This window comes from Anolis sagrei, chromosome 7 (genome assembly GCF_037176765.1).
Source record: "Anolis sagrei isolate rAnoSag1 chromosome 7, rAnoSag1.mat, whole genome shotgun sequence".
NCBI lineage: Eukaryota > Metazoa > Chordata > Lepidosauria > Squamata > Dactyloidae > Anolis > Anolis sagrei.
The window spans coordinates 3,511,876-3,532,503 of NC_090027.1; the positions used below are offsets into that span (position 1 = coordinate 3,511,876).

General features: G+C 46.3%; 1 protein-coding gene across 3 annotated transcripts in view; it reads right to left on the reverse strand.

Moving 5' to 3' along the window:
• The window catches only part of ZMAT4 (zinc finger matrin-type 4), a 339,798-nt gene that overhangs the window by 102,295 nt on the left and 216,875 nt on the right, over positions 1 to 20,628 (reverse strand). For 2 of the 3 annotated variants that reach the window (XM_067470600.1, XM_067470599.1), the window contains exon 5: positions 12,526 to 12,766. In XM_067470600.1, the coding sequence (XP_067326701.1) occupies positions 12,526 to 12,766 (241 nt within the window). The remainder of the gene's footprint in view (positions 1 to 12,525; positions 12,767 to 20,628) is intronic. The other variant, XM_060787295.2, reaches the window with a different exon arrangement.

Below are 20,628 nucleotides of genomic sequence, written 5' to 3' on the forward strand. Positions count from 1 at the left end.
CAAAACCAATTTCTGAGAGCTTGGGATATAGCTAACAAGGTGATAAAAGTCCCAAGTACAGGATATGTAGTCAGATGAAGCATCGTTTGGAATCAGGTCAAGATCTTGTCCTTCTTTCATGGAAGCCTTGCTTGGAAGATTTATGTTTAAGTGCCTTTTGTTTCATGGTTCTGTTTCTTGGATTCTATGATTTTATATTTATGGCTTGGATTCATGTTTCCTGGTTTCTTGGATTTTATTTGAAAAGTTTTGACTTTGTTTTCATGGACTTTGCTGGACTGTATTCCCTGGACTACTTTCTTCCTGCTTATCTTCTTACTTAATTGGATTTACCTATTTCTTTAAAGTGCTTTTTTACTTTACTGCTTTTTAATTATCTTCAATAAAAGGATTGCTTTTCCTACTCAACCATGTGGTGTTTAAAGTCAGAGGGTTTTTCTTGCTCTGGAGTGCATCAAGAGTGTGATGTCATGTGTGAGGTCGCTGTAAAGAATTCAGAGTAGGATGCAAGCATACAGAGTCCAATCTTTAAAAATCACAAAAGGTGTATTTGCAATAATAAGAAATAACTTTTTTTCTTAATAATCAAGAACTGGGCCTGAGCTACTCTAACACCCATGTCTTCTAAGGTTTCAAGAGAGGGACTGGCACAACCTGGGTTGTAAATTGGCACGTTCGGAGATGTAAATAGACACGTCACCCATAGAGATGTCTATCATTACACATGGGCAGTTTCAGTAACCTGTGATGAATAGAAGTGGGTCAGGGGAAAGCTGACTGGCACAACCTGGGGCTCACAACCAGACACAGTAAAGACATCTGCCCTTGCACTATGCTACTCTGCTGCTGAATATGCATGCCCAGTGTGGAACACATCTCACCACGCTAAAACAGTGGATGTGGCTCTTAATGAGACATGCTGCATTACCACGAGGTGTCTGCGCCCTACACCACTGGAGAAATTACACTGTCTAGCAGGTATTGCACCACCTGACATCCGCCGGGAAGTAGCAGCCAATAGTGAAAGGACCAAGGCAGAGACATCTCCAGCCCATCCTTTGTTTGGGTATCAGCCAGCACACCAACGACTTAAATCAATAAATAGTTTTCTAAGATCTACAGAGACACTCGCTGGAACACTCCAAGAGTGGCAGGCTCAAACCCAGCACCTCAATCCAATGAGAGACTCCCCCCTGGACACACAGAAGACTGGGCGACTTGGAAGGCGCTGAACAGACTGCGCTCTGGCACCACGAGATGCAGAACCAACCTTAAAAAATGGGGCCACAAAGTGGAATCCACGACATGCGAGCGTGGAGAAGAGCAAATCACTGACCACCTGCTGCAATGCAACCTGAGCCCTGCCACATGCACAAGGGAGGACCTCCTTGCGGCAACACCAGAGGCACTCCAAATGGCCAGATACTGGTCAAAGGACATTTAATCAACTACCAAGTTTGCAAACTTTGTGGTTTTTTATCTGTTTGTTTGTTTTGTTCTGTTAGAAATGTAATACAAATGTCTGGTTGCTGATGACACGATAAATAAATAAGAGAGGGGGGAAACTCAATCACGACATCTCTCCTGACCAGGGGTGGCTCATCCATTACGCAAAGTAAGCGGTCGCAGAACACTTTTGCCAGGGGTGCAGAGGCGCCTCTGTAAATGCCCCTCGACCACCACTTGAGGAGCGCCCCCTCAGTCACAACAGCCTTAGCAGTCCGGGGGGAGCCTCGGCTTTCTTGCCTCACTGCCGGGCGATCCTCTTACCAAAGGGGTCGGGCCCTTGAGCCTTGCCTAGCCCTTCTTGTTCCTGCTCCACCCGGCCACCAGGTGCGTGAGCTGAGCTGGCGCTCAATTGTTTTCCGCGTTCGATCCCTTCCCCATGACCGGCTCCCTTTCCCGATCCCCCAACGCTCCACCCGCCTCCTCTCCTCTCCCCAATCCGCGGGTGGGCAAAGGGGCGGAGCCGCCGTGTCTGACCTGCTTCAGGTCCGGAGGCATGTCTGAAGACCCCAGCATGTGCACCAAAAGTCACCTCTTCTCCTGACTTTCTCTTCAGCCATTGGGACCAAGAGAGAGAGAGAGAGAGAGAGAGAGAGAGAGAGAGAGAGAGCCCCTCCGGCTGGAGGTATCTCACACCTCCGCTCCCTCCTTTCTTTTTGGGCCTACCTTCAGGAAAGGTGGGCATCTCCACCTCTCTCTCTCTCTCTCTCTGTCTCTCTCTCTCGGTCCCAATGGCTGAGGAGAAAGTCAGGAGAAGAGGTGACTTTTGGTGCACATGCCGGGGTCTTCAGGCACGCCTTCGGACCCGAAGCGGGCCAGGCAAGGGAGCAAGTGCGGCAAGTGTAGTTACTGGGATGTATAGTTCACCTACAATCAAAGAGCATTCTGAACTCCACCAATGATGGAATTGAACCAAATATGGCACACAGAACTCCCATGATGAACAGAAAATATATATCAATGATTGGTTGGGGGGGTGGGGGTGCCAAAATACTATTTGCTTACCGTTGTGTGCTTCTGACACACAAGGAGAGAGAGATCTCAAAGTACACAGCACATACACTCCATACTGAAGTGTAAGAAGGCAGAAAACAGATTCAAAAAGTTTGCAGTAGAAAAGTATCCATTCTAAACATATCTCAATAAAAACCCAAAGATACTCAGTTCATTGGCTATTTTGAATTGTTCATCATCTTGGATGCTCCATCCTTTTAGCTCATTGGTTGCCCTCACCTGGCCATGGTCTACTTGGACCCTGCTTAGTCCACCTTGCATTTCTCCGCCGTTCAAAAGCATTGACAACATCATCATAGTAGTCATTCTTCTCTGATGTCATCGACTCAACAGGCATGAGTCACACGCAGCATTAAAAAAGATTAAGCAGCTGTGTGTGAGCAATTAAAGCCAAGGACAGAGAAGGCAGGGAAGGAAATGGTGGGAAGGCAAAGAGGAAAAAAGCGCCCTGAAGCCAACAGAATGTATTTTTGGCGCGTGCTAAACATTCCCGTGAATGTGGGATAATTTTAAGCACTCATCAACCCAAAATAAGGGAAGCGGCTCAAGCGTAGTTATTTCTGTTTAGAACAGGGACAGGCAAAATATAGCGGGAAGTGTCAAAAATTTCACAAAGCAGACAGAAATAGGACATGAGCTGAGTTCTGACTTTGAAAAACAGATAATTGTGCCATTAAATGATGGTGACATTCGTAGTAAACCCAATTCCTGCTTTGTATCAATATGCCTGCAAGACCTAGACTGGGCGGAATACGTCACTGCAAAATGCAGCTTGTGGACAAGTTCTGACTCCTCAAACTACCTGAAATGTTATTTTGAGCAAGTGCCTAGATCAGGGGCCCTCAAACTTTTTAAACCGGGGGCCAGTTCACTGTCCCTCAGACCGATGGAGGGCTGGACTATAGTTTTTTTTTTTAATCAATTAAAAAATTCCTATGCCCATTGCAGATATCTGATTTTGGTGTGTGGGAGGGCCCTTAGAGGGAGGGGGTTCTTTCTAGCCCTCTTTAAGGTAGTAATTCCAGGAGCAGAGAATGGGAAATCTTCCTATTTCTCGTCTGAACAAAATCTGGCTACCAGTATTAAGAAAACTCTAAAATTATATCTGTAAATAAAGAACAACACTCAAACACAGGGGAACTCCAGACAAGAAACAATCAGGGCCAGCTAATCACCTCTCCACAAAGGATTCTCCCTAAAAACTGTCAGGCTATGAAATGGCAACCAAGGTGGCCAACTGAAACATTCATATCTACCTCCAACAGACAAGAGTTCTTTCTCCCACCCTGGATCTTCCACAATTTTCCTAGTTAAAGGTGTTCCTCTGACATGAAGTCCAGCCGTGTCTGACTCTGGGGTGTGGGGCTCATCTGCATTTCTAAGTCAAAGAGCCGGCATTGTCCGTAGACACCAAGGTTATGTGGCCAGCATGACTGCATGGAGCGCCAGGGCAACCTCCCTTGGCTGGCTCATGCTGTCCATCGGGCCTGATGGATAGCGTGAGCCTGCCAAGGGAGGAGCAGGCCCGTGTGGCCTACTTGAAGCCGTTGGGAGAGATCATCCGGAGTTTCGGGGTGCGGTGTTATCTGTACGCAGATGACGTCCAACTCTGTCACTCCTTCCCACTACTACTAAGGAGGCTGTTCAGGTCCTGAACCGTTGCTTGGCCGCTGTGTCGGACTGGATGAGGGCTAACAAATTGAAATTGAATCCAGATAAGACAGAGGCACTCCTGGTCAGTCGAAAGGCTGAACAGGGTATAGGGTTACAGCCTGTGTTAGACGGGGTCCCACTCCCCCTGAAGACGCAGGTTCGCAGCTTGGGTGTGATCCTGGACTCTTCGCTAAGCTTGGAACCCCAAGTTTCGGCAGTGTCCAGGGGAGCATTTGCACAACTCAAACTTGTGCGCCAGTTGCGCCTGTACCTTGGGAAGTCAGATCTGGCCACGGTAGTCCACGCTCTGGTTACATCCCGGATTGATTACTGCAACGCGCTCTACGTGGGGCTGCCCTTGAAGACTGCCCGGAAGCTCCAGATGGTCCAGCGTTCGGCGGCCAGTTTACTAACGGGAGCGGCTCTCAGGGAGCACACCACTCCTCTGTTGAGCCAGCTCCACTGGCTACCAATTTGCTACCGGGCACAATTCAAGGTGCTGGCTTTAGCCTATAAAGCCCTAAACGGTTCTGGCCCTGCTTACCTCTCCGAACGCATCTCCACCTATGAACCGACGAGGATGTTAAGATCGTCCGGGGAGGCCCTGCTCTCGGTCCCGCCTGCGTCGCAGGCGCGGCTGGCGGGGACGAGAGACAGGGCCTTCTCGGTGGTGGCCCCTCGGCTATGGAATGCCCTACCCGTAGACATCAGGCAGGCCCCTTCGTTGCTGGAGTTCCGGAGGAGGGTCAAGACGTGGCTCTATGAACAGGCGTTCGGCCAACAAGGCAACTGAACTCATGAAGATGGTATAAATGAACAAAGGAATGGTTGAAGGATTATGAGAACGGAATCTGATTTTACTGAGGCGTTGATGACCACGTTGTTCGTCTTGTATTGTCTGTTGTGTATGTTGCGTTTTAATCTGTCATTGTTATATAAATTGCACTGTAAACCGCATTGAGTCGCCGATTGAGGCTGAAAAATGCGGTATAAAAATGAAGCAAATAAAAAAATAAATAATAAATAAATACTTGCGAGTAAAGCACCTCGCGAGGTGCTTTATGCGCGAGTAGACCACGCAGAGCAGCCACCCTTGGCTGGCTCACGCTGTCCATCGGGCCTGACGGATAGCGTGAGCCAGCCAATGGAGGGGTACTGTGTGTGTGTGGGGGGGGGGGCGCTCCTCCCCCGTGGGCCAGATAAGGGCCTTTGGCGGGCTGGAAGTGGCCCGCGGGCTGTAGTTTGGGGACCCCTGGCCTAGATCAAGAGAAGCTCCAGTTCCACTCTCTTCTGCTTTGGTCAGATCTCGCCTGGAATAACCCTGTGTCCAGTTCTGGACAAAGACATTCAAGAAGGATGTTGGCTTTCACCTTGGTTAGAAGGCTCCTCCACTTCTCCTCGCTTTTGGCCATCAAAGTGGGATCATCTGCATATCTAAGGTTGTTGATGTTTCTTCTTCTGCCCAAAAGGCATCCATTGGGACCTCTGCCACCAACTTTCTCCTTTCTCCAGCTCAGAGATGGCCTACATCACAATGTCCTCATAGCAAAATGATTCTCTTTGTGGCTCTTTCCTTTTACCCCTCCCTTTCCCACATACACATGTCACCTTTCTTTCCCAGTAACATCATAGGGCCACTTCACCTAGCAACTGTCAATCTGTTTCCCTAGCAACAGTAATCCAGTGACATCATAGAGGGCCACTTTGCCTAGCAACAGCCTCTGTGATACATACATATATACACACTTTGAGAAAGATGGATGGATGGGTGGATAGATAGATAGCTTCAGGAATCCTCTTTTCAAATTTTGGTCCAAGAGGTGCCTCAAGAAGGCTTTTGGAGAGCCCAATAGAAAGCATTGACTTTGTAGGTCTTCTCTCTGGCCTTCATTGAGGTGCTACAGCTTTCCTTAGCTGGATGGCTATCTGTCAGGAGTGCTTGGATTGGGTGTTCCTGAATCAATTATAGAAAAGTTGGAACAGACCTCCAGAACCATCCAGTCCAACCCCATTCTACCATGCAAGAAGACCCAATCAAATCACTTCCAACAGACGATCATTCAACTTCTGATAACAACATTCCAAAGAAGGGGACTTTGCTGGACTCCGAGGGAAGATATTCCACTGTCTAGCACCTCTTCCTAATGTTTAGGTAGAATCGCTTTTCCTGAAATTTGAATCTGTTGCTCCCTTGTGTCATAGTCTCTAGAGTCAGTTTGCACCTTTCTCCGTGTGACATACTTTGAAATATTTAGACATGTCCACTCTGAACATTCCTTTCTCCAACCTAAACATACTGGATGGCCCTTGTAGTCTCCTCCACCTCTATGTTGCTAAGCAAATGCTGGTCTTTCCAAGTTGAACCACTGCCAGTAGGCTTGGTTGATCCAAAAAAAGGGTTCAAATCTCGTTTCTTATGTTTCTTATGTAGCTGGTGGTTCGACTCTAAAGTCAATTCCGATTTTTACAGAAAAAAATATTCAAAACTTTTCAAAACTTCTGAGACTTCTGAGTCCTTTTGTTAATTGTTTGAAAGTGTTATTTCCTGTTTCATTGGGTAATCTTTACTTTGAAAGTAGTTGTTTTATTCTAGAAGTGGGGAAAAGCAAGCGGAGGAAATTCCTTCTTTCTCTGGTTGAAAATTAGCTTCTCTGGCTTGAGCTGGGGCCAGTAAATTCCTTCCTTCTCTAGTTTAAAACTGGCTTCTCTGGCTTGAGGCAAGACCAGAAAATTACTTCCTTCTCTGGCTTAAAACTGGCTTCTCTGGCTTGAGCGGAGGCCAGGAAATTCCTTCCTTCTCTGGTTTAAACCTGGCTTCTCTGGCTTGAGCTGAGGCCAGTAAATTCCTTCCTTCTCTGGTTTAAACCTGGCTTCTCTGGCTTTAAAACTGGCTTCTCTGGCTTGAGCCAAGGCCAGGAAATTCCTTCCTTCTCTGGTTTAAAATTGGCTTCTCTGGCTTGAGCCAAGGCCAGGAAATTCCTTCCTTCTCTGGTTTAAAACTGGCTTCTCTGGCTTGAGCTGAGGCCAGTAAATTCCTTCCTTCTCTGGTTTAAAACTGGCTTCTCTGGCTTGAGCTGAGGCCAGTAAATTCCTTCCTTCTCTGGTTTAAAACTGGCTTATCTGGCTTGAGCCGAGGTCAGGAAATTCCTTCCTTCTCTGGTTTAAACCTGGCTTCTCTGGCTTTAAAACTGGCTTCTCTGGCTTGAGCCAAGGCCAGGAAATTCCTTCCTTCTCTGGTTTAAAACTGGCTTCTCTGGCTTGAGCTGAGGCCAAGAAATTCCTTCCTTCTCTGGTTGAAAACTAGCGTCTATGGCTTGAGCTGAGGCCAGGAGATTCCTTCCTTCGCTGGTTTAAAACTGGCTTCTCTGGCTTGAGCTGAGGCCAAGAAATTCCTTCCTTCTCTGGTTGAAAACTAGCTTCTATGGCTTGAGCTGAGGCCAGGAGATTCCTTCCTTCTCTGGTTTAAAACTGGCTTCTCTGGCTTGAGCTGAGGCCAGGAAATTCCTTCTTTCTCTGGTTGAAAACTGGCTTCTCTGGCTTGAGCCGAGGCCAGGAAATTCCTTCCTTCTCTGGCTTAAAAAAGGCTTCTCTGGCTTGAGCTGAGGCCAGTAAATTCCTTCCTTCTCTGTCTTAAAACTGGCTTCTCTGGCTTGAGCCGAGGCCAGGAAATTCCTTCCTTCTCTGGTTGAAAACTGGCTTCTCTGGCTTGAGCCGAGGCCAGGAAATTCCTTCCTTCTCTGGTTGAAAACTGGCTTCTCTGGCTTGAGCTGAGGCCAGGAAATTCCGTCCTTCTCTGGTTTAAAACTCACTTCTATGGTTTGAGCCGAGGCCAGGAGATTCCTTCCTTCTCTGTCTTAAAACTGGCTTCTCTGGCTTGAGCGAGGCCAGGAAATTCCTTCCTTCTCTGGTTGAAAACTGGCTTCTCTGGCTTGAGCCAAGGCCAGGAAATTCCTTCCTTCTCTGGTTGAAAACTGGCTTATCTGGCTTGAGCCGAGGCCAGGAAATTCCTTCCTTCTCTGGTTTAAAACTGGCTTCTCTGGCTTGAGCTGAGGACAGTAAATTCCTTCCTCTCTGGTTTAAAACTGGCTTCTTGTGCGCCAGTTGTGCCCGTACCTTGGGAAGTCTGACTTGGCCACGGTAGTCCACGCTCTGGTTACATCCCGGATTGATTACTGCAACGCGCTCTACGTGGGGTTGCCCTTGAAGACTGCCCGGAAGCTTCAGATGGTCCAGCGCTCGGCAGCCAGGTTGCTAACGGGAGCGGCACTCAGGGAGCATACCACTCCTCTGTTGAGCCAGCTCCACTGGCTGCCAATCCACTACTGGGCACAATTCAAGGTGCTGGCTTTAGTCTATAAAGCCCTAAACGGTTCTGGCCCCACTTACCTCTCCGAACGCATCTCCACCTATGAACCGACTAGAACATTAAGATCGTCTGGGGAGGCCCTGTTCTCGGTCCCGCCTGCGTCACAGGCGCGCTTGGCGGGGACGAGAGACAGGGCCTTCTCAGTGGTGGCCCCTCGGCTATGGAATGCCTTACCGGCAGACATCAGACAGGCACCTTCGTTGCTGACGTTTCGGAGAAAGGTTAAGACCTGGCTTTATGAACAAGCGTTTGGTTAAGCAGTGCAACCAATCAAAGGAAGACGGTAAATGGAACATAGGAATGGCACAAGGATTATGAGAACGGATCTGATTTCACTGAGGCGTTATGTTTTGTTTTGTTGACTTGTCTTGTTTTGATTTGTTAATTGTTGTGGATTGATGTTGTTGATCCTGTTTGTTGCATTTGTTGTGTTTTAATTGCACTGACATTGTTTGCTAATTTGTACCATGTAAACTGCATTGAGTCGCCTGTTTGGGCTGAAAAATGCGGTATAGAAATAAAGCAAATAAATAAATAATAATAAATAAATTCTCTGGCTTTAAAACTGGCTTCTCTGGCTTGAGCCAAGGCCAGGAAATTCCTTCCTTCTCTGGTTTAAAACGGGCTTCTCTGGCTTGAGTCGAGGCCAGTAGATTCCTTCCTTCTCTGGTTTAAAACTGGCTTCTCTGGCTTGAGCCAAGGCCAGGAAATTCCTTCCTTCTCTGGTTTAAAACTGGCTTCTCTGGCTTGAGCCGAGGCCAGGAGATTCCTTCCTTCTCTGGTTTAAAACTGGCTTCTCTGGCTTGAGACGAGACCCAAAGTGGGGAAAAGCTGGATCATTTCCGACTCACTTCATGAGTCGTAACAAAAATAGTGGAAAAAGCTTCAGAAGGGCAAAGAGACTTCCGGTTTTCTTAAAAACTTCAAAATTGCTTCAATTTTTTTTTCCAATTTTATTCTGAATTACGAAGATTCCGACGGTACCTAACCATGCCTAACTGTCAGCTCGACTAATTTTTTTTTACATTAAAAAACATCAAAAATCATCCGGGCGTCCCCTGGGCAACGTCCTTGCAGACGGCCAATTCTCTCACAACAGGAGCGACTTCTGACATGATTAAAAAAAAAAAAAAAGCTCGACTAATGCGCAAGAGTGAAGCCAATGGTGCCTCCGAGCTGCAGTTCTAGGCATTTGCAGCAGAAGGCACCAGAGAAGAAATCCCACCGGGCCTCTTCCGAAGGCTCTCTGTTCTGCTGGAATTGAGACATGGCATCAAATCCAAGCCCAAGGCAGAAGCAAATAAAGTCAACCTCCTATTTCCAGCTCACATGGAATAGTTCAGTGGGGGGCCTCTGGAGCTAGGTTTGCTGCCTTCGGGCAGAAGAGAGGAGACTCCCTCCATCTCTGTATCTTTAGTATATTCCCTCGAATACTTGTGGCATGCCCGCATTCCCAAGGGGAACGTGCCGCCCGATTGGAGAGGGATTCAATAATGTGTGATTTATCTACAAACTCAACCTGCATTTTGCAGAGTTTGGGGGGGGGGGCTAGAAGGGAGGGATGCACACACGGCGCATTGAAAAAAAATCTATATATAACATAGCTCCAGGAAAGCCTTCCATTTTCAACTCCCTTTGGTGAAGCATAAATGGATAAAATGCTCGCCATTTGATGGGTTTCCAGCTAATCGTACTTGACTGCAGGAAGTTCAAGGCATTAAAAAGGAAAGGAAAAATGTTCCAAACTCGGCCTCCCTGAGCGCCTATGAAGACATACATTCTCCAACCATGGAGATGCCGGTGAGGCTGAGATTTTTCAAAACAAATGGAGATTTTGATCCAAAAAGATCACAGTTGCATAGGAACAGAAAGCTGTAAATGTGTCATTTCCTTCACCCTCAGTTTGCCCCCAACTATACAATCTCTTATGCTGGGAAGCAGGGCATGTGGATTACAGTTCCTATCAACCATAGACACCACCACCAATGGTGGGGGACAGGAGATACGAGGGGCATTCATTAAAGATTTCCCCTGACCCACTTCTATTTATCACAGGATGGTGAAACGGCACATGTGTAATGATAGAAGTCTCTCTGGGTTGCATGCCAATTTGCAACTCAGAACGGATGACGGTCTTGATGTGACAGGTGCTGAAGAGGGTTGGATCACTCTATACATGTCAAAGAAACTATAAAAGTCTATGGAGTATATCCAACCAATTGGTCATCAGGGAAAGATTATGATCTGAATGCCTATCCTCCCATCCTACCAAAACAGCAATCTAAGAGGTAAACAGTAATGTTCAATGTATTGTCGAAGGCTTTCATGGCCGGAATCACTGGGTTGTTGTAGGTTTTTTCGGGCTATATGGCCATGTTCTAGAGGCATTCTCTCCTGATGTTTCGCCTGCATCTATGGCAAGCATCCTCAGAGGTAGTGAGGTCAGGAGAGAATGCCTCTAGAACATGGCCATATAGCCCGAAAAAACCTACAACAACCCAATAATGTTCAAGTTTTTCCAAAATGCAAATTTAAGAACTAATCTGCACTCTAGAGTTAATGTAGTTTGATACTACTTTAACTGCAAGGCTCAGCTATGGAATCTTTGGATTTGTCGTTTGGTGTAGCTGACACCTTTTATTTCTTTTTTCTTTTTGCAGAGACAGCTAAAGAACTTGTGAAACTACAACTCCCATGATTCCATATCAGTTAATCATGCCAGTTCAAATGGCAGGCTCAAACCCAGAACCTCAACCAATGGCTGATACCAAATGAGAAACTCCCCCCTGGGCACACAGAAGACTGGGCGACTTGGAAGGCGCTGAACAGACTGCGCTCTGGCACCACGAGACGCAGAGCCAATCTTAGGAAATGGGACCACAAAGTGGAATCCACGAAATGCGAGTGGGGAGAAGAGCAAACCACTGACCACCTGCTGCAATGCACCCTGAGCCCTGACACATGCACAACGGAGGACCTCCTTGCGGCAACACCAGAGGCACTCCACATGGCCAGATACTGGTCAAAGGATATCTAACCAACTACCAAGCTTGCAAACTTTGTGTTTTGTCTATTTGTTTGTTTTGTTCTGTTAGAAATGCAATACAAATGTCTGGTTGCTCCTGGCACGATAAATAAATCGTGTTTTATTTATTTATCGTGTCATCCGCAACCATACCATTGTTACATTTCTCACCCTCACAAACTCATACCCATGCCAACATAAAGGCAGATCAGATAGCACACCAACTCTTGAAGATTGGGAAACCCAACTTTGCCACCAAATTAGGAAAGAAACCAATAGCCAGGCAAGCAGAGATTGAGAACAACAACCTCCATGAACCCTTTACATCTACTGAATGGGACATGGCTCTCAACAAATGTAAGGATGGCAAAGCAGCTGGCCTGGATGATCTACGGATGGAACAAATCAAGAACTTTGGTCCAAAAGCAAGGCGCTGGCTGCTGGGGCTGATGAACAACTGCACTGCATCCTGTCAGATCCCCAAAATCTGGAGGAAAGCAAGAGTCATCGCCATCTTGAAGCCAGGCAAAGACTGCAATGACCCAAAAAGCTACAGACCAATCTCCCTGTTGTGCCACCTCTACAAAGTTCTGGAGAGACTTATTTTGCATAGAATTACGGAAAAAAATAGACCCATGTCTGATCCCACAGCAAGCTGGCTTCAGGAAAGGCAAAAGCTGCACATCGCAAGTGCTGAACCTGACTCAGCACAAAGAAGATGGCTTTGAAAGGCAGCAGATCACAGGAGCTGTCTTCATAGACCTGTCAGCGGCTTATGACACTGTGAACCACCGCCTCCTCCTGAGAAAAATAAATAGTGGTGCATTAATTCTACAGCGCAGAAGCACCCCAATTCTCCTATGGCAAAGCATTCCAGAGTCTTGGAGCAACACAGCAAAATGCCTTCATCCATGACATTAGTGTTACCAAGCATATGGCAAAAGCGATGTCTTTAGCGTACCAATATCTCCTACCTCTCAACTCTCCTAGGTCCAGCGTCTTCCCTAGTTGCTCTAGCAAATCAGCCCGGGCTGCGTTCTTTTTGTGTTTTTTGCCGTCGTAGTGTTGCTGCGCCATCATGGGGTTGTTAAACCACGCCGCGCAAAGCTGGCAGTACCTGTCGGAGTCTCTTCTCTGGTGGGGCGGAGATACCACCGGCGAGTTGTCCACGTGGGGCTGCTTTAGGTTGCTCAGGTTGGTCTCTGCAAAAGGAAACAGCAAAGCAGGAGCATCGTCAGGCGCAGACAATGCCATCCCTATTGCAACGTGGCATCCACAGGTTTCCAAGAGGCAGTGCCGTGTGGCACATAGCATGTGCAGTTGGTCCTGGGTGGAACAGAAAAGATGCCCACTCCACCGAGATCTCATCGGTGAAATCCAGGAGACCAAACAACATCAGAGAGTGGTCAAGATGGCAAACATTACTACAAAAGTTGCTTTTGCCTGCAAGGAAATGCCTCTTCCTGCCCACTCCTCCTATAATAATAATAATAATAATCATCATCGTCATCATCATCAATATACATAAAAATGTAATGTTCGTTTGTGGGATTAACAGAACTCAAAAACCACTGGACGAATTAACCCCAAATTTGGACACAAGACATCTAACAACCCAATGTATGATTTTGTCATTTGGGAGTTGTAGTTGCTGGGATTTATAGTTTGTCTACAATCAAAGAACATTCTGAACCCCACCAACGATAGAATTGAACCAAACTTGGCACACAGTTCTCCCCTGACCAACAGAAAAAACTAGAAGGGTCTGGTGAGCAGTGTCCTTTGGTTTTGGAGTTGTAGTTCACCTACATCCAGAGATCACTGTGGACTCAAACAATGATGGATCTGGACCAAACTTGCCATGAATATTCCATAATATGAACACAGAAGGAGCCTTCACCACACTCCAGGGCAGAGAGTTCCACTGCTGAACGGCTCTCACAGTCAGGAAGTTCTTCCTCATGTTCAGGTGGAATCTCCTTTCTTGTAGTTTGAAGCCATTGTTCCATTGCGTCCTAGTCTCCAAGGAAGCAGAAAACAAGCTTGCTCCCTCCTCACTGTGGCTTCATCTCACATATTTATACATGGCTATCATATCTCCTCTCAGCCTTCTCTTCTTCAGGCTAAACATGCCCAGCTCCTCATAGGGCTTGTTCTCCAGACCCTTGATCATTTTAGTTGCCCTCCTCTGAACATATGCTTCTCAATATCTCTCTTCAATTGTGGTGCCCAGAAGTGGACACAATATTCCTGGTGTGGTCTAACCAAAGCAGAATAGAGCATGGGGAGCATTACTTCCTTAGATCTAGACACTATGCTCCTATTGATGCAGGCCAAAATCCCATTGGCTTTTTTTGTCGCCACATCACATTGTTGGCTCATGTTTAACTTCCTGTCCATGAGGACTCCAAGATCTTTTTCACATGTCCTGCTCTCGAGCCAGGCATCATCCCCCATTCTGTATCTTTGCATTTTGTTTTTCCTGCCTAAGTGGGGTGTCTTACATTTGTCCCTGTTGAACTTCCTTTTGTTAGTTTTGGCCATTCATCTCTCTAGTCTGTCAAGATCGTTTTGAATCCTGCTCCTGTCCTCTGGAGTCTTGGCTCTCCCTCACAACTTGGTGTCATCTGCAAACTTGATGATCCTGCCTTCTAACCCTTCATCTAAGTTATTAGTGAAGATCCTGAACAGGACCGGGCCCAGGACGGAACCCTGCGGATGACACTCTGCTCATCACTTATTTCCAGGATGAAGAGGAAGCTTTGGTGAGAATCACCCTCTGGGTTTGTCCATTTAACCAATTAGAGATCCACCTCACCGTAGTTTTGCCTCGCCCACATTGGACTAGTTTCCTTGCCAGAAGGTCATGGGGGACCTTGCCAAAGAAGGTGTGCAGAAGTCATTGTTATTATGTTTGTGTTTAACTATTAGAGTATGTGTTTGTGTTTGTAACAATAGCTAAAACTGGAGTCATCTGGTTTGAATCCACAGTGAGCGTTGCCAAGGAGACGAGGCTGGCTAGCTCATGAGAGGGAGAAGTGGGCGAAGCCAAGCAGGAAATGTTATGTGCGTTTTAAAAAAGGAAGAGAGTGAGGCTTGGAAAGGCCTGAGAGAGAGACTTGTGTGTGAGCGGCTGGTGTTTTATCAGTCTAGGAGGGCCGAAGAAAGAAACCTGGCCAGATTCTTTAGTCAAAGAAGACTAAAGGAAGCCTAGTTAAGATCCCTAGTTAAGGAAGGACTAGAGATCAGAGATTTGATCGAGGGAAGATCAAATTGTAAGGCTATTTATTAGGCCTGGGTAACAACGCAAAAATTTGTTTCTAAAATCGATTTGTATTTGGGGGTTTTTTTTTGTTTCGATATTTAAAATAATTACAAAATTTTCCCTTAAAAAAGTTTGGTATTTACGAAATTTCGTTAATATTTACAAAACATTTTGTAAAGATGGTGCCCTTTTTTTTCAATATTTTTTCAATATTTTTTCAATATTTTTTTAATTTAATTATTAATTTAGTAGAATAGGGAGGAGAAATTATTATTAAGGAGGGAAGGCAGGCACTCACTCTGGCGGGCCCTCAAGCGCTGCCGCCGAGTCGGGCCCGGCTCCTCCGAAGCAATGCGAAATTGGGAGAAGGGCTCTCCAAAGGCCATCTAGCCCAGCCCTCCGCTAAGGAATTGGGAGAACGAAGCACAGCCCTCCGCTAAGGAATTGGGAGAATGAAGCACACCCACCGCAAAGGTGAGGAAGGAGGGACGGGCCGCCTTCCCGCTGAGGGTCGCTCGCCCTCTCGCTCGCTTGCTCAGCCGGCGCCTTCCCCGCCCTCTCCTCCTCCTCCTCCTCCTCCTCCTCCTCCTCCTCTTTCAGGCTCTGACTGGCTAAGGAGAGGAGAGAGAGGAGAGCTCCCAGCAAGCATCTCGCCAAGCCATCTTACGTATTTCCGAAATGGACGGAAATACAAAAAATTTTGGCGCCTGCCATTTTGATATTTAAAAACACTTCCGGGTTTAAAAATAAGTTTTGTAATCGTTTTGTAATTGCTAAAATTAACGAATATTTAACGAATTACAAAATTAACAAACGAAACCGCCCAGGCCTACTATTTATAGTAGTGAAACATGGTTCACTAGAGAGCTTCACCTCAGTGAAAGTTAGTCACAAGCTGTGTTATCTGGAAGAGTGGACTGTATTATAAACCACGTGAAATTCAAAGTTCCATAAGTTATTTAACAGCCTGCAACCATAAGCTTTGTACACAATAAACTTGTTATCTTTTGTTGATAACCGTCTCATCTCAACTAATCTGCGTCTGTAGAGCCAGATCTCATCGTTGGTACCTCAAATACCTCACGTTGGTGGCAGTTACCTTAATTTACAAATAATAATTGGCCTCCTCCATAATATTTATTTATTTATTTATTTGCTTTATTTCTATACCGCATTTTTCAGCCCAGTCAGGCGACTCAATGCGGTTTACACGATACAGGTTATCACAACAATGTCATAAGCAATTTAAACACATCAAATACAACAGACAAAATCAACAACAATTATCAAATCATATCATAACGCCTCAGTGAAATCAGATCCGTTCTCATAATCCTTGTGCCATTCCTATGTTCAATTTTACCGTCTTCCTGAGTTCAGTTGCACTGTTTAGCCAAACGCTTGTTCATAAAGCCAAGTCTTAACCTTCCCCCGAAACGCCAACAATGAAGGGGCCTGTCTGATGTCTACAGGTAAAGCATTCCATAGCCGAGGGGCCTCCACCGAGAAGGCCCTGTCTCTCGTCCCCGCCAGACGCGCCTGTGACACAGGCGGGACCGAGAGCAGGGCCTCCCCAGATGATCTTAATGTCCTAGTCGGTTCATAGGTGGAGATGCGTTCGGAGAGGTAATATACTCTTCTACACAATTGAGGCCTGAGGTAAATTCCCTCCATAACATCCACATCTGTACAATTGGTGGCAGCGGTGAGATTAAAAAGTACCTGAGGTAAAATACCTCCATTATTAGGGCCTGCCGTTGCCAACCTCAGCAACACACAAGCACCTCCTCGCAATGGGTGATAGCGGTGGGGATCTTCAAAGACAAAATCCCTATACCCTGTCCATCGTTGAGTTCACATCTTCCCAGAAGGCCTTACTGAAATCCAGGTACGCCACATCCATGGCATTGCCCGCATCTATCCAGTTTGTAACTCTATCGAAAAAAGAGATCAGATGAGTCTGGCATGACTTGTTTTTGATAAATCCATGTTGACTAGGGCTGGGCGGTTTCGTTTCGTTAATTCGTAATTCGTTAATAATTCGTTAATTTTTTCAATTACAAAACGATAACGAACCATTCTGGAGCAATTATTTAAAAAAACGAATTTTCAAAAACGTTTTGTAAATGCTTCGTATTTCGATATTGTATTTGTTTCGTTATTGTTTTGAGGTCGTTTCGTTATTATTTCCGCATGTCTGGGCCAGTTTTATGGTTTAATTAGTGAAAAAAAATAATATCACACCAACAGTCAACAATAGAGGGAAAGGGAAGCTTCAGAAGGTTTTGGAGGTTTTTTAGCGTATTTCGCAGTCGCATCCGCCATTAACGAATCGATTAGTTATTGTTTCGGAAATTGATTCATTAATTTTTTACCATTTACGAAATTTCGTAAATATCGAACTTTTTAAAAGGAAAATTTTGTAATTATTTTAAATATCGAAACAAAAAAAAACCCCAAATACAAATTGATTTTAGAAACAAATTTTTCCGTTGTTACCCAGGCCTCATGTTGACTATTAGCGATGACCGCATTTGTTTCTAAGTGTTTGCAGACCACTTCCTTGACAATCTTTTCCAGAATCTTGCCTGGTATCGACCTGAGGATGACCGGACATTGGTCATTGTTTAGGTCGTCCTTTTTCCCTTCTTGAAGATTGGGACCACATTGGCCCTCCTCCAATCTACTGGAACTTCTCCCGCTCCGGATGCAAACGCTCAGCGTTTCCTTCTCGGCCTTTCTGTCAAATCCTCCTTTGCAACAAGAGATGGTTGTGAGCTCTGCAAATGAATTGTCTGTGCCGCGAAGAAGGGCTTCCCTTTACCGAGCTTGGCCTATCCAAGCGGATGCAGGCAGGGTTCCTCTGCCCCGGAGAAGGGGTTTCATGCTTCACCAGCTCCCTCGTTGCCTTTCCTCACCCAGCCCTGGGCATCCACCCTCTTCCGATAGGAATCCAGGCAGCGTTTCCAACAGGGTTCCAAAAAAGGAACCCAGTGCCAAGCCATACATATTTTTTGACAGTTTAAAAGAAAACCAACGGTTCCCATTCTCCTCTTTCCCGGCTTCATGGATGATTTGTTGAAGCCGCAGAAGGCGCCTTGGGGTGTCTGGCACCTCGTAAATAAACAATTATTGTTACGCATCTGTATAAAAGCAGCAGCCGTTTTATCGTTAGGCAGCATATTGGACGTGTTGGTTTGCAAGGCCTTGGGCTACAAAGCGGAAGATTTCGTTCTCCTGGATGGAGTTCTCTTTGTTTATCGGTTTGCTCTCACTCGGGAGGGGACTGGGACAGAATCGCCTGACCGAGCAGGGAAACAACTTCAGGATTTATTTTGCGTTACACTAGACAGGTTGAAAGATCCTAAAGCAGCGTTTCTCAACCTGGAGAAACTTTCGAAGGCAGAAAGTGAAGGAAAGATGGAAACATTTGGATCCCTAAAGGATTGGCCTTGGTCAGGATGAGATGATGGACGGGAGGGGAAACGTGTCTCCATTAGAGCCCATCTTGCCTACTCCTGAGATAGAATCCTAGAGCTGGAAGAGACCCCCTAGGGCCATCCAGTCCAACCCCTTGCCATGCAAGAAGGCACAACCAAAGCACTCCCAATAGAGAGCCTCTGTGGAAAGGCCTCCAGAGAAGGAGACTCCACCCCACTCCCAGGCAGCCTAGGCCACTCTCCAACAGCTCTCACTCTCAGGAAGTTCTTCCTCATCTTTTCAGTGGACTCTCCTTCCCAGACATTTGAACCCATGGCTCCCTTCTTGTGCCCTTGTCTCCGGAGAAGCAGAAAGTCAGTTTTCCCCCTTCTCAATGGGACCCCCTTTGCAATCTTGAAATAGGGTTCTCATGTTCCCTTTCTACCTTCTTTTCTCCCAGCTAAACATCCCCAAGTAGGAAATGAGTAAGGAATATGAGGAGGGAGGGAGGGAGGGAATGAAGAGAGGGAGGAAAGAAAAGAAGAAAGGAAAGACAAAAGGGAAGGAAAGAAGGAAGGAAGGAAGGAAAAAGAGGGGGACGGAGGAAAGAAGGAAGGAAGGAGGGATGAAAGAGTGGAAGGGAAGGGAAGAGAGAAGGAGAAACAGGGAGGTAAGGAAGGGAGGGAAGGAAGGAGGAAGGAAAGAGAGAAGGAAGGAAAGGCAAAAATGGAAAGAAAGAAGAAAAGGAAGGAAGGAGAAAGAGGGGGAAGGAGGGAGGAAAGAGAGAAGGAAGGAAGGACAAAAGGGTGGAAGGGAAGGAAAGAGGGAAGGAGAAACAGGGAGGTAAGGAAGGGAGAGAAGGAGGAAGGAAATAGAGAAGGAAAGAGAAAGAGAGGAGGAAGGAGGGAGGGAGGAAAGAGGGAAGGAAGGACAAAAGGGTGGAAGGTAAGGGAAGAGGGAAGAGAAACAGGGAGGGAAAGAAGGGAGGGAAGGAGGAAGGAAAGAGATAAGGAAGGAAAGGCAAAGGGAAGGAAAGAAGAAAAGGAAGGAAGGAGAAAGAGAGGGGGAAGAAAGAAGGAAAGAGAAAAGGAAGGAGGAAAGAGAAAAGATGGAAGGACAAAAGGGTGGAAGGGAAGGAAAGAGGGAAGGAGAAACAGGGAGGTAAGGAAGGGAGTGAGGGAAAGAGAGGAGGAAAGAGAAAGAGAGGAGGAAGGAAGGGGGAAAGAGGGAAGGAAGGAAGGAAAGGGTGGAAGGTAAGGGAAGAGGGAAGGAGAAACAGGGAGGTAAGGAAGGGAGTGAGGGAAGGAGGAAGGAAAGAGGGAAGGAAGAAAAGACAAAAGGGAAGGAAGAAAGGTAGGAATTTAGGAAGGAAGGAGAAGGACAGAGAGGGAAGGAGGGAGGAAAAAAAGGAGGGAGGGAGGGAAAAAAGGAAAAAAGGAGGGGAAAGGGAAGGAAGGAAGGATAAGATGGCGAGAGAGAGGAGAGCCTAAGAAAAGAGCCTAAGAGTCCACATCTAGGTTAGCCCATACCTGGTCTACACTCAACCTGATATACGAGAGTTTGGTGTGGCTATACCTAAGAAGCCTCCAAAGGAGTAAATGAACTAGGTTCCAGTTTCCCACTTTGCTCAGTTTCATATCAAAATAGATTAATGTTGGAGGTGATCCATCACTCCAAGGCAACTCAGTTGTCAAGTTGGTCACCACTAGTAAGTAAGGGTTATATTTCTCTGTTTGTTGTATGAGCCTGTTAGCCACTTTACAGACTTCTCATCTTCTATTTCCAATTGAGCCTCATAGTGGGGGAAAACACACTCTCCGCCTGTTTTGCAAAGAGGTTTGCAAAGATCTTTAGAGTTGTGCAAACAATTGGAGGGCGAAATGATCCACCACCAACATTTGACTTTCTAAATGTGAGAGTTAATGGGGTGTGCATGACAGAAGCCACAACCCAGCCGTCTGGAAGCAGAGAGAGAAAACCCAAGAGGCCGACCAACCATCCAAACAACACTTCAGAGGGGGAAAGAGACCCCCTCCCTCCCTCCTCCTATTCCCACTCTGTTGTTGCTGCTAAGTTAAGAACAAAATGATATTCCACTCCATGAAATGCATTTGCTGAGTTGTCAATTGGTTCCAGAATAGGTTACGATTTCCAACATGCATGCAAATACTCATAAATGCAAGCAAATATTTGGGAAAATGATAAATTCTCTTGAGTCGGCTTGAGGAAAGGGCTGGTCATCCAGGGTGGACTTTTTTTTTTTTTTTTTGCAAACTTGTATGACAAGCTCTCTCCAAATCACCCCATAAAGAAAATCATAGTGACATATAGTGGTTGGGCTTTCGTTGACCTCTGCAAATGCCCAGACCCCCAAAAGTA